General features: G+C 42.1%; 1 protein-coding gene across 7 annotated transcripts in view; it reads left to right on the plus strand.

Moving 5' to 3' along the window:
- The window catches only part of SFMBT2 (Scm like with four mbt domains 2), a 563,685-nt gene that overhangs the window by 408,540 nt on the left and 141,678 nt on the right, over nt 1–13,467 (plus strand). For all 7 annotated transcript variants that reach the window (XM_029615682.1, XM_029615688.1, XM_029615685.1 and 4 more), the window contains one exon: nt 3,726–3,852. In XM_029615682.1, the coding sequence (XP_029471542.1) occupies nt 3,726–3,852 (127 nt within the window). The remainder of the gene's footprint in view (nt 1–3,725; nt 3,853–13,467) is intronic.

The raw sequence follows: 13,467 nt of genomic DNA on the forward strand, positions 1-13,467 counted from the left end.
GCCAAATTGTCATTCATCAAGAATATCATCATCTAGGTAATCACTGAGCTGAGTAAGAACACATTTTTCCAAAATCTTAGCCAAAGTTGGCAAGTTAGATATAGGATGATAATTAGATAACTCCAAAGCTTTTTTGATCGCCACAGCACATTGGACCAACGATTTCAATGTATTATCCACAGCAAGACTTAAGAATATAATCATGCCCCCCCCCCTTTTCTTTAACTCGTCATCTTTGCAACCCCTGTCCCCCTCTATCTACCCTTGCTCTCCTTGCCTCTCCAGAAAACATCCCTATTCCCCCACTCACACACAAACAACCATGGAAACATACCCCATTCCAATTCTCAAACACAGAACCCACAAACACACACCACTCCACATCAACACTCCCATAGCACACTGCAAATCACTCATACCTATCACGATTTCCCCTCTTACGCAACTTCTCAGCCTCACCACTCTTTCTATCGTCCTCTTCAATTCACAGTCACTGGGTAAAAAAGCCCCCATCCTTAACGACCTCCTCCTTGATTGTAAACCTGACATATGTGCAATCACGGAAACCTGGCTAAAACACTCAGACACAGTCCTCCTTATCCAGCTCCCTATTCACTCCTATGACCTCTTTTCTATACCTAGACCCTAAAAAAAAAAAGACGGAGGGTTACTAATTGCTGCCAAAAATCACCTTAAATTAAAACACATAAACACAGACACCTCGCCTAGACTAGAAATCGGACTCTTTAAGTCTCGAGAACTGCAAATATGCTTAGTATACGCCCCCCTAAACCTACTTGAGCAAAATCAGTCACCACTCATTGAATACATAAGTCAACCTGAACACAGACACCCCAGCCATCATCCTAGGAGACTTTAACCTCCACGTAGACGACACCCCTCCCTCTTCATCCTGTGAATCGCTACTTAATGCCCTGAACGCAATAGGCTTTCAGCAAATCATCAACTCTCCCATGCACAAAGCAGGACACTCGCTCGACTTGATATTCATCAAATCCCCCATCCACGCCCCTAATCCCCCATCCTGCACATCCGTTCCATGGTCTGACCATGCACTCATAAAAGCCCAATTATCCATAAAGACGTCCACAATAAACCCCCCCCCCCCCCCCAAACACAACAATAATATTTTCTTCAGGAAACCCTGTAATAAAGACGAGTTAACCACAGCCCTCGTTAACTCTCTCCGCAACTTAGACTTCACCAACTCCGATTTAGCCCTCTCCTCCTGGACCAACATCACAAAAAGCATAGCTAATAATCTCTGCCCCATCACGTCCAAGGAAGTAAATCACAGACGACACGCAAAAAAAACATGGTACACCCCCCTCCTAAAAAAAACTAAAACTTGACCTCCGACTACTCGAAAGAAAATGGCGCAAGGACCCCTCTCCAACGCAACTTGCCCTATACAGATCCTCATTACACACCTATAGAATCACCATCCTCAAGACTAAACGAGACCACTATTCAGCGAAAATTCACGATTACCAATATAATCCCAAGGCCCTTTTTGCTTACGTTTCGGAACTCACCAAAATAACACCCTCCCCCCAATCCCTGAAGTGGAATCCAAAGCCAAAAGCGAAGAACTCGCGCTATTCTTCCACAACAAAATAGTTAAATTCCTGCTTCGCTTCTCCTCCCCTTCCCCCATAGCATTCTCCCTCTGCAGTATCCCCAACACAGCCATGGACATACTAGACACCACCTCCGCCTCAGAAATTGAAACGATTTTAAAGAAGCTTAAGCCCTCCTCGCACCCATTCGACACTCTTCCCACCAAAGCTCTGCTAGACGTCCCTAACATAATCACTAAACCCCAAGCACAATTAATCAACTGTTCACTCACCACTGGTATAGTTCCTGATGCATTAAAGTCAGCCATAGTTAAACCCATCCTAAAAAAACACAACCTTGACCCATCAGACCTCTCTAACTACCGACCCATTTCCAACCTTCCCTTCCTTGCCAAAATAATGGAAAAAGTTGTTAACGCACAACATCCTATCACCCAGCCAATTCAGTTTCCGAAAATTCTTTAACACAGAAACCCTCCAGCCCTCCCTTACAGACACTATCCTCAAAGGAATAGACCATGGTCACACCTTCATCCTGGCCCTGCTATAGTTACACAATGTTAGGTTCCATATTAGGTGCTACTACCCAAGAAAGGTGCTACTACCCAAGAAAGAGATTTAGGCGTCATAGTGGATAACACATTGAAATCATCGGTTCAGTGTGCTGCGGTAGTCAAAAAAGCAAACAGAATGTTGGGAATTATTAGAAAGGGAATGGTGAATAAAACGGAAAATGTTATAATGCCTCTGTATCGCTCCATGGTGAGACCGCACCTTGAATATTGTGTACAATTTTGGTCGCTGCATCTCAAAAAAGATATAATTGCAATGGAGAAGGTACAGAGAAGGGCTACCAAAATGATAAAGGGAATGGAACAGCTCCCTTATGAGGAAAGACTAAAGAGGTTAGGACTTTTCAGCTTGGAGAAGAGATGGCTGAGGGGGGATATGATAGAAGTGTTTAAAATCATGAGAGGTCTAGAACGGGTAGATGTGAATCGTTTTTTTACTCTTTCGGATAATAGAAAGACTAGGGGGCACTCCATGAAGTTAGCATGTGGTACATTTAAAACTAATCAGAGAAAGTTCTTTTTCACTCAATGCCCAATTAAACTCTGGAATTTGTTGCCAGAGGATGTAGTTAGTGCAGTTAGGATTGGATAAGTTCTTGGACGAGAAGTCCATTACCTGCTATTAATTAAGTTGACTTAGATAATAACCACCGCTATTACTAACAACGGTAACATGGAATAGACTTAGTTTTTGGGTACGTAAATGTGGTGGATGTATTTTAAATCATGTGCACGCACCTGCGCGCTGATTTCAGATTCCAGCCCGCGCACTTGTTTTAAGTAATTATTGTAGTGTATTCTGTCCATAGTTTTATTGACAGATGTGAAATATTTACAGATATGTATTTACATTCGTGTATACATACTTATATATTTATATGGCACCCTACCCTATATGGCAAAGCAGGTGTAAGAAATTCCACTTAAGAAAATGTTGGTACTGGTGAATTCTAGCATTCATTTTCATGGCTAGAAACAGTTGTTACTAATTTATAAGCCAGAATTTAAACGAAAATTTGACCCAGTCATATGAATTGATTTGCACTTTCCTTCTTGCTTTTGAGAAAGGCAGGTACAAAACAGACATTGAAATTGTACCAAATGCCTTGTCAGGGGAATACCACATATTCTGATTACCAGGGATGCATCCTTTTCATGGTGGATTTTACAGTGCAGGAATCAGTAGTTTTAGAATGTGAGCCTATAATGTTCAGTGCTGTTAACTAGGAGCCCTCATTCTGTGTAATGCAATCACATGAGATTCTGTGGTACTATATGTAAGCTTTCTCTTTACAGAAAGTGATCATTGTAAAGCCCTTGTGCAACTAAAAAATTAAGTTCTTTCTTAATTTCATTGTTTTCTGTTTTATCAAAATTCTTGCTTAAATAGGACAAGTTCTCACTTAAGATATAAGAAGTTAGTCAAGGTCTCTGAGCTAAATCAAACTGAGCCATTCTAATTCTCTATTAAGGATGCTATAATAGATTTGAAATAAGTATGCCATGTAGTATGTTGCACTGGTTAAAAGATTGCAATTTTAACCTGTTTCAGGTTTCAAACACTCGTGGTTTTACTAAAAACATGAAACTTGAGGCTGTAAACCCCAGAACTCCAGCTGAACTCTGCGTTGCCTCTATCACCAAAGTTAAAGGAAAGTTAATGTGGCTTCACTTGGAAGGTAAGCTCAAACAGCCAAGGCCATAGGCAGAATATAATCTTTTTTTTTTCTCTTATATTTTGTGGCATGACTTTAACTCCTTTTTCATTCGTTTGGCACTCCTTTGTTATACATGTGCAAAACTATGGACTTGTGGTAAGACCTACCTGTCAGTAAAAAGCACCTTTTGGATACACAGGGATGGTAATTTTTTAAAAGTTGCGAGGGTACACACATGCACGCATTTGTCGGCCCGCACTCAGGGATGCGGTCATGTTATAACATACGCGTGTATATGCAGCATGTTATAAAATAGCTCGGGCGCACGTTTAGGTGTGCTCAATTTTAAATGGACATGCACTCGTGCCATTCCCAATTCTCCCAGTTAAGGGATAGGACTTCCAAACCCCCCTAGTTTAATAGCTTTCCTCCCTCCCATTAGCTAAGACCCTTAACCCCCCCCCAGATCTGTTAATTTTTTTTTGGTTTTTTTTATTTACACATCATCCATAGCAGAAGTAAAGTTTTGTGGCAGAGGACCCTGGCATGCACCTACATACAAATTTCAAGTTTGAATTCTGGAACACCCATGGTCTGCCCAGACCACGCCAGTGCCTCTCCCCTTTTTGGAAACATTTTCTTTGTGAGCGCAACAGCATGTACTTATGTATCCCAGTGACTTATAAACCCGATCGGCGCACACAAGCCCAACTTGTCTGCGTAAACATGGTTTTAGCGCACACCGGGCTTTTAAAATTCACTTTTAAATTATTCTTCTGCAAGCATAGTTTCTCCAAAGGTAATCATCCACTGATGGGCCATCTGACCTGAGCCTACTAGAGGAACCTCTCTGTTCTAGAAGTTTCATTAAATTTTTGTGTCACTAAGGGCCTGATTTCTCAAGATCTTTTACCATAGTCCCAGAATGGGAAAAAGCCATAGTGAATCATCTCCTAAAGTTACAGATGCTAGGGGACAACTGCCTCAGTCTAAATGGAGCCCTTCATCTGGATGTCTGAGATCCATATTCAGTTGCTATCCAGCTGAGCAAATTAGCCAGATAAACATATCCAGCTAACTTGGCTGGGGAATTCAGTGGTGTGGCTGTGCCTTTGAATATATCCATTTATTTAATAGTTAGCTGGATGTGTATCCAGCTAACTTTAGATATGCTCAATAGCAGGTCTAACTTATCTAACTTAACTGGATAAGGCTGAATATTGGCATTTATCCCAGGTCAAGCAGGATGCTAGTCCTCACTTATGGGTGACGTCACCGGAGACCTAGCGCGGGAAATCTTTCTGTCAAAGTTTCTAGAAACTTTTGACTGGCCCTGTGAGGCCACTGAGCATGCCCAGCATGCCATGATATTCTCTGCCACAGGTGTCTCTCTTCAGTCTTCGCTTTTCCGCGCTGCTACCGGCATCGCGGGACAGGAGCCGTTGCGAGTTCTTCACAACATTCTCTGACTAAAAAGTCATAGTTTTTTCGAATATTCTCTCTCATAGACATCTCTCGGGGTTCCCTTTCACCGGCTGGTGAGTACCTCGGTCTCGATTTCTCATCTTTGGAAATTTTTTTCTCACTAATTCCCATTCTCTTTCGACGGTCGTCGATAACAAAATGGCTACAGGCTTCAAAAAATGCCCTATATGTAACAGAACCATGTCGATCACCGACCCACATCTTGAATGTGTTCTCTGTCTCGGTGAAAAGCACGACGTGAATACTTGTCCTAAATGCACTGAGATGACGGCAAAAGGGCGAAAGGCTAGGCAGGAAAAAATGGAACATTTGCTCCAACTGCAACTGATTCCTTCCCCTTCAAAATCATCTAAGTCGTCTCCGGCCGGAGTGACTAAATGAGCATTACTTAAAAAATCTCGCCCGGACGGATCCGGTGATCGTCCGTCCTCGCCATCATCCACAGTATCAAAGTCAACCGACCAACTTAAGTTAAAGCATCGGCCCGCATCGACGTCCCAGGAGGAATCTACTGCAAAGTAGCCACGGACCCAGGAAATAGCGGTCTCCTCAATGCCTGGGCCTTTGCCTCCATCGATGTCAGATCCTCCGCAGACTTCTGCACAGGATCCATCATCACAGCCTCCGCCACCGCTTACAACTGCTCTGATTCCATCAGTTGTACAGCCGGAATTGTCTGATCTCATCAGACAAGCGGTCATTCAGGCTTTAAAGGATCAAGCACCTCCGGCGATCCCGCCGATGCCACCAGCATCGATGCCGGTTGTATTACCGATGCCGGTGGGCCCACCGATGCCGGTGTCCTTGTTGGCACCGAGGACAACCATGGACTCGATCACTACGACACCGAGACTCATCACGTCATCGACGTCCATCTTCGCCCAGATACCATCGGGCTCTTCGATGCCGATCTCAATTCCAACGACGTCGAAGTCTTCGAGAACATTTCTACCGACGACTACATCGATGACAATCACTACATCATCGAGGCAACCATCATCTGAGCCTCCTGAAGTACAGGATCTCGCATTCTATCGACGTCTTTTACAAAGATATCAAAATGTCATTGATAACCTGCCAACAACAAAGCCTCAGGACACTTCACATTTGTTTTCCTCGATGATCCACAACCAGGCCCTTCAGGCCTTCATTACCCTCCCAGATCTCCTCCAAGGTCTCCTTATAGAGATGACCCAGATGATTCTTGGGATGACCAGCAGTCTGTTACGTTTTCTGAGGGATTCATGTCTGAACCTTCACCTCCAGACCAGAAAAAAAAAATCACCTCCAGAAGATTTATCTTTCTCAACATTCATACAGGACATGGCTGACTCCATTCCCTTCAAACTAAGAGCAGAACAAGATACCAGGCAACATATCTAGAAGTTCTACAGTTTGTAGACCCACCTAAACAAGTGTTGGCTATTCCAATCCATGAGGTTCTCTTGGATCTTCAACGCCACATCTGGGAGCATCCATCTTCTGTCCCCACAGTGAATATGCGTGTGGACACAACCTATTTAGTGCAGACAGCTCCAGGATATCAGAAACAGCAGTTACCACACCAGTCTGTGGTAGTAGAGTCTGCACAGAAAAAGTCAAAACGTACCCGCCCACACTCATCAACCCCACCTGGTAAAGACCATAGGTTTCTCGATTCATTAGGCAGAAAAGTGTATCAAAGTGCCATCTTGAACACAAAAATCTCTGCTTACCAATTGTATATAACACAATATCAGAGGAACCTATGGAAGCAAATGGAAGAATTTATTACTTCTTTGCCTACGCAATTCCAGGAACCAGCACAGGCCATAGTCAACAAAGGCCTAGAAGCCAGAAAGCATGAGGTGAGGGCAGTCTATGACAACTTTGAGACGGCTTCCAGAGCAGCAGCAGCTGGAATCACTGCCCGTAGATGGCCATGGCTTAAGGCCTCGGACCTCAGGCCTGAAGTCCAAGAAAAACTTGTAGACCTACCATATCTCGGAGACAATTTGTTTGGAGAAAAGGTCAAAGAAGCAGTACAACAGCTTAAAGACCATACAGAGACTGTACGTCAACTGTCTCAAATACCACAAGATCCCTCTACACAATCTTCTCGTCACCTACCTGGAAGAGAAACCAGACGTTCTTATTATAGGCCAAGAAGATACTACCCCCAAACTTCTAGGGGTAGGTCAACTGGACCACAACAATGGTCCCAGGCCAGACAGCCTAGGCCTGCCCTCCCGCAACCTCCTGCACAGACAGGCCCAGCGGCGGGCTTTTGAAACACAGGCCAGAGAACAAGTCCATCCCCTAAATCCTCGACCAGATCTGCCAGTGGGAGGAAGAGTATCCTATTTTCACACACATTGGCTAAACATAACATCAGACCAATGGGTACTCTCCATAGTGTCTCGAGGTTACAAACTAAATTTCCTCTCAATTCCTACAGAATCTCCACCATGTTTCTTCCCACAACAAAATTCTCAACTAATTCAATTACAAGTAGAATTATCCATCCTTCTGAGAGCCAGGGCTGTACAGCCAGTGCCCCAGACTCAGCAGGGCAGAGGATTCTACTCCGGTATTTCCTCATTCCAAAGAAAACCGGAGGCCTACGTCCCATCCTAGACCTCAGAAACCTCAACAAATTTCTGAAAAAAGAAAAGTTCAGGATGGTTTCTCTAGGCACCATGCTTCCACTTCTTCAAACAGGAGATTGGCTTTGTTCTCTGGATCTTCAGGACGCTTACGCTCACATTCCCATATTCCCTCCTCATCGCAAATATTTGTGGTTCATGGTGGGCCATCAACATTTCCAATACAGAGTTCTGCCATTCGGACTGGCATCTGCTCCCAGAGTCTTCACCAAATGTCTGTCAGCAATAGCAGGACACTTGCACAAGGAAAGTGTCCATGTTTTCCCATATCTGGACGACTGGCTCATCAGGAGTCAATCTCAGCAAGGAGCTCTCACTTCTGACTCGAACAATTACCCTACTTAACTCCATGGGTTTTCTCATCAATTATCAAAAATCCCATCTCACTCCAACTCACCTGCTTCAATTCATAGGAGCAGAATTGAACACCAGTCTAGCAAAGGCCATTCTACCCATAGATCGGGCAAGGACACTTACTCTACTAGCAAGATCCATTTACTTACAGAAACAAACGACAGCTCATCAGTTTCTCACTTTACTAGGCCACATGGCCTCCACAGTTCATGTCACTCCTATGGCACGGCTCGCCATGAGAGTTACTCAATGGACTTTAAGATCACAATGGATCCAGGCCATTCAACCACTACATTATCCAATTCAAGTGACCCACCAACTAAGATCATCTCTACTTTGGTGGACAAACATAGACAACTTGCGCAAAGGCCTACCTTTTCAGCAACCAGTCCCACAGATAACATTAACTACAGATGCATCCACCTTGGGTTGGGGAGCTCACATAGACAATCTCCAAACACAAGGGACTTGGACAACACTTGAAGCAACATTTCAAATAAATTTCCTAGAGCTTTGAGCTATACGTTATGCGCTACATGCGTTCAAGGACTGCCTTTCACACAAGACTGTTCTGATCCAAACGGACAACACAGTAGCCATGTGGTACATAAACAAATAGGGAGGTAAGGGCTCGTATCTCCTTTGTCAAGAAGCTGCACAGATTTGGGCCTGGGCCCTATCACACTCAATGTTTCTCCGGGCCTCTTATCTGGCAGGCATTCAAAATGTACTAGCGGATCGCCTCAGTCGTCAATTCCAACCACACGAATGGTCCCTGGATCCCTCAGTAGCGACCAGGATCTTTCAACGTTGGGGGTCTCACAGTCATCCGCCAGGGGTATTGGCTGAATTTCAGGGATGTCTCTGGGTCAGACCAAGGGTCCGTCAAGCCCAGCATCCTGTTTCCAACAGTGGCCAATCCAGACCATAAGAACCTGGCAAGTACCCAAAAACTAAGTCTATTCCATGTTACCATTGCTAATGGCAGTGGCTAGTTGGGGTCAACCGACAATAGACCTCTTTGCGTCACATCTGAATAACAAAGTGGACATATTCTGTTCTCTACACAAACAGAAGAACCAGCCAGCCAAGGACGCCTTTGCTCGTCCTTGGAACTCAGGCCTTCTATAAGCGTATCCTCCAATACCGCTCATAACCAAAACTCTAGTGAAGCTTCAACAGGACAAGGGGTCCATGATACTCATAGCTCCATATTGGCCTTGACAAGTATGGTTTCCCACACTTCTAGACCTCTCAGTCAGGGATCCAATTCGTCTGGGAGTAGGTCCCACTCTCATAAGTATACTATATCTACCGGTTCACCTTTATCCACATGTTTATTAACTCCTTCAAAAAAGTGAAGCAGATTTGTGAGGCAAGACTTGCCCTGGGTAAAGCCATGCTGACTTTGTTCCATTAAATGTTTGCTTTTGTGTGAATAAGTTATAATAAAGGTGGACTTAAGTGGAATATAAATGCTTTCTAAATAAATAAATAAACTTGATACAAAGGCTTGAGGAGGCTCTGTTCCTAGCAATGCTACATTTGCTGTATGAGTCATAAGTTTTTATGCAAATAATACAAGACACAAAGTGGTGCACCTCCTCCACTTTACAAGGAAAATGTATATTAGCCATTTTGGAAAAGAGATGGCTCAGAGACTGCAAAAATGAAGACACTATTTATTTATTTATTTATTTTTAATTTTTATAGACCGAAGTTCTTGTAGGAACTACAAATCAATCCGGTTTACATACAACTTTTAAATGCCCAAAAAGAGTAGGGGGCTTTACATAGAACAATTGAACAATAAACCAGGTAACAATAGAACAATATCAATAATGATGGAACAAATAACATAGTAATATAGTAATAAATATTATATAGAAAATAAATATAAAAGAGATAGAGTAAATGAAGTGTGAATACAGTATAAATACAAAGGATGAAAGAGCTCAAAAATTAAGGTACAGTTGAAAAAATCGTAATAGCAAAAAACAGTGAGATAACCCATGATTTGGGTTAAAAGGCTTGATTAGGTAGCATTAGATGTCTGGGAAGGCTTGACGGAAAAGCCATGTTTTTAGCTTTTTTTTGAACTCCTGATGACTTGGTTCTAGTCTTAGATCTGGGGGGAGCGCGTTCCATTGGTGGGGGCCTCCTGAAGATAGTGCTCTTTTGCTCTGTGATGATTTTAACTGTGGGGCTTGCAATGTGCCTTTGTATGTGCTTCTAATTGGTCTGGATGAAGTATGAGGTTGGAGTTGGGTGCTTAACATGATCGGAGCAAGATTGTATGTTGCTTTGTGAATAATTGTGAGCACTTTATAGAGGATCCTGTGGTTAATAGGAAGCCAATGTAGGTTACGAAGGATTGGAGTGATGTGATCTCTTTTATTAGAGTTTGTAAGTATTCTGGCAGCGGCGTTTTGAACCATTTGTAAGGGTTTGATGGTATTTGAGGGTAGACCGAGAAGGAGGGAGTTGCAATAATCGAGCTTAGATAGTATGATGGATTGAAGTACTAGCCGGAAGTCAGAGAAGTGAAGGAGGGGTTTTAGCTTTCTGAGGACTTGCAGTTTGTAAAAGCAGTCCTTTGCGGTATTGTTTACAAACTTTTTTAGGTTTAGATTGTTGTCTAGCCAGGCTCCTAGATCCCTGACGTCGGGTGAGAACTTGCTAATTGAGTTTGGTTGAGAGGAGCTTGAAGAGATGGTGAGGGGGTCTTGGGAGATAATGAGCATTTCGGTTTTGTTGGCATTCAATACTAAATTGAGGCTTGAGAGTAAGTCTTTAATTGGCTGTAGACAGTCATTCCAGTAGCTGATCGTTTTTTGATTTTTTTTTATAACTGTGCATTATCTTCAGTTGCCCAAATAGTACAGGGTTGCATTTGCCACATTAACCACCCAATCAGTCCAAACAACTTAGATCTACATGAAGGACTGGGATAAAGGAGCTAGCTGCGGAAATGTTGGTTTGTAGAACAGTCATTCACCACCCTTCAAGCAGACATTTGAGCAATAAACTACTTTTGGATCATGCAAGTCTTTTATTGTGGTGCATGCATCCTACTCTGTGCACATAGAGTCTTCTGAAGTAAACTGTGCATTAACACCAGTGTTCTGCCCAAACTATACATACTTCTGAGACAGCTAAAATATATTGAAAATATTAAGATCTGGATCAGTAAAAATGAATTATAGTGAAACTTTATCCTGCATTCATTAAGGACTGTGATGAAAAGCATGAGAGTGAGCCCTTGTTGCTGTGGTGTAGTTGACACAGCCTATGCCGACAGCTGGCGAATGCACCCTGATATGGAACAGACTGGAGCTTGGTCAGCGGTGGCGGTGAATGCAGCAGCTCGCAGAGCTCGCAGAGCAGTTCTGTGAGCCATCAAATGTAACAAGGACTCGATAAATGATCCTGATTTATGATGATTCTTTTGTATGCGTTGTGAGCTCCAGATTAGAGAGCATGTTTCCTGTATAAGCAGGACAATGATCGTCAAGGCACTTTATGTTTCTGCTATTACCTGCTGAAGGGAACAGAAAAATGCAAAAGCCTGAGAGCAGGCTATGATGAATTTTGTAGAATATGTGCTCCATCATTAAACAATTTACAGAAATAACTGTGAATTTTACCCTATTTTCATAATAATTGTGTTTAGAAACCTTCATTTTTATAGAAAATAAGAGGAGGACCTACTTAAGAGGAAAGTCTCACTTTAGAAACTGCTACTTTGCAAACTGTTTAGCCACTATAGAGGCATGCCAAGATTGTGTTTAACAATCTAAGAGGTTAGTGTGCTAAAGTGACCTAATGCTTTCACAAGTGTTAATGCTCAATTCAGTTTATTATTTAAGTGTAGTTATAACCCACCTCTTCCACTGTTCGAGGCAGGTATCATTGTTAATTAACTAGCAAGATTTTTAGCACAAAAAAAACTAAGCTAATGATTTAAGGAAAAGCAAAATAGCTCATTAGCTTATTAGTGCATAGAAAAATAAATGTTAAAACATGCAAAAGTGAACTTGTTACTCCAAAAAGCTATATCTTGGAGAAGTGTAGTTAAGTTTTTGCAATAACGTCCCTATTAACGTACTAACTTTCACACTAGTAAACTTAACATAAAAGACATGTGCATGTTATTAACTTGGGCCATTATTGCAAGCTAATTAATGTGCATTAACAGATATTGTTAATTCACTTCAATACATTGCCCTCTAAGTGTATTGAAGTGCAATTAGACTCTTTAAAGTTTAGTAAGCACATCAGATATTTAAGTCAAGCTGCTGCATCTGAGTTAATAGCCTGTAGTCAAAAAATAATGAAAACAGATGTCATAAGGATTGTAGACTTCGAAAGGATGTTAAGGTTTAGAGTAGGGTGCTGAATTTTATGAATTCAGCGTGATTGTTATAGGCAGGCAGCTTTTCCAGTTCCATGTTCTCCTGCTGAACTCTGTGTAGCATGTGCACTATGAACCATGAGATTAATTTTTAAGATGTTGATTATAAGTGCAATATTTAAATTGATGTAAATTGATTACCCCTGAATTTAAGCATTTTTATTCATCAGTGACATTATTTCGTAACACGTTTTGGAAAGACTAGGAAGTAAATTGGTAACAGCTAATTGTCCTATGTAATGCATGTTTTCATTCTTGAAGTCAGGATTAATTAAAATAAGGATTAAACATGCATATACGTAGAGCAGGTGCAAATACCGCAATTTCATTTAGAAGATGTAAATGACAGCATTACATGTGAGAGCCAAATGCTGAAAAGGTAAGCATTTAAAAAACAAAAAGGCAATAGAATTTGTAAGAGTAAGTTAAGTACCAATCTAGTTCAATCCATGCATGTTACATGGAATTAATTGGAAAGGCTAGCTGAGCCACTCCTGAGCTGCTTCTGTTAAGTATTAGCAAGATAAAGAAAAGCTAATATTCAGTAGGTTTCTCTAGATGAGTTTGGGGTTTAGCCAGCCAAAACTGTTTGAATTTCCTGCTTTTCATAGCAGATAAGCTTTAGTCGGGCAAGTTATTTCTCAGCTAAAACCCAAATTTAAGAAAAGGCAGTTTGGAGGCATTCTGGTGATAGAACTCAAACTTGGCCGGGTATGTTTGGTTGTTGTAGAAAGCAGG

Source organism: Rhinatrema bivittatum, chromosome 9 (genome assembly GCF_901001135.1).
Source record: "Rhinatrema bivittatum chromosome 9, aRhiBiv1.1, whole genome shotgun sequence".
NCBI lineage: Eukaryota > Metazoa > Chordata > Amphibia > Gymnophiona > Rhinatrematidae > Rhinatrema > Rhinatrema bivittatum.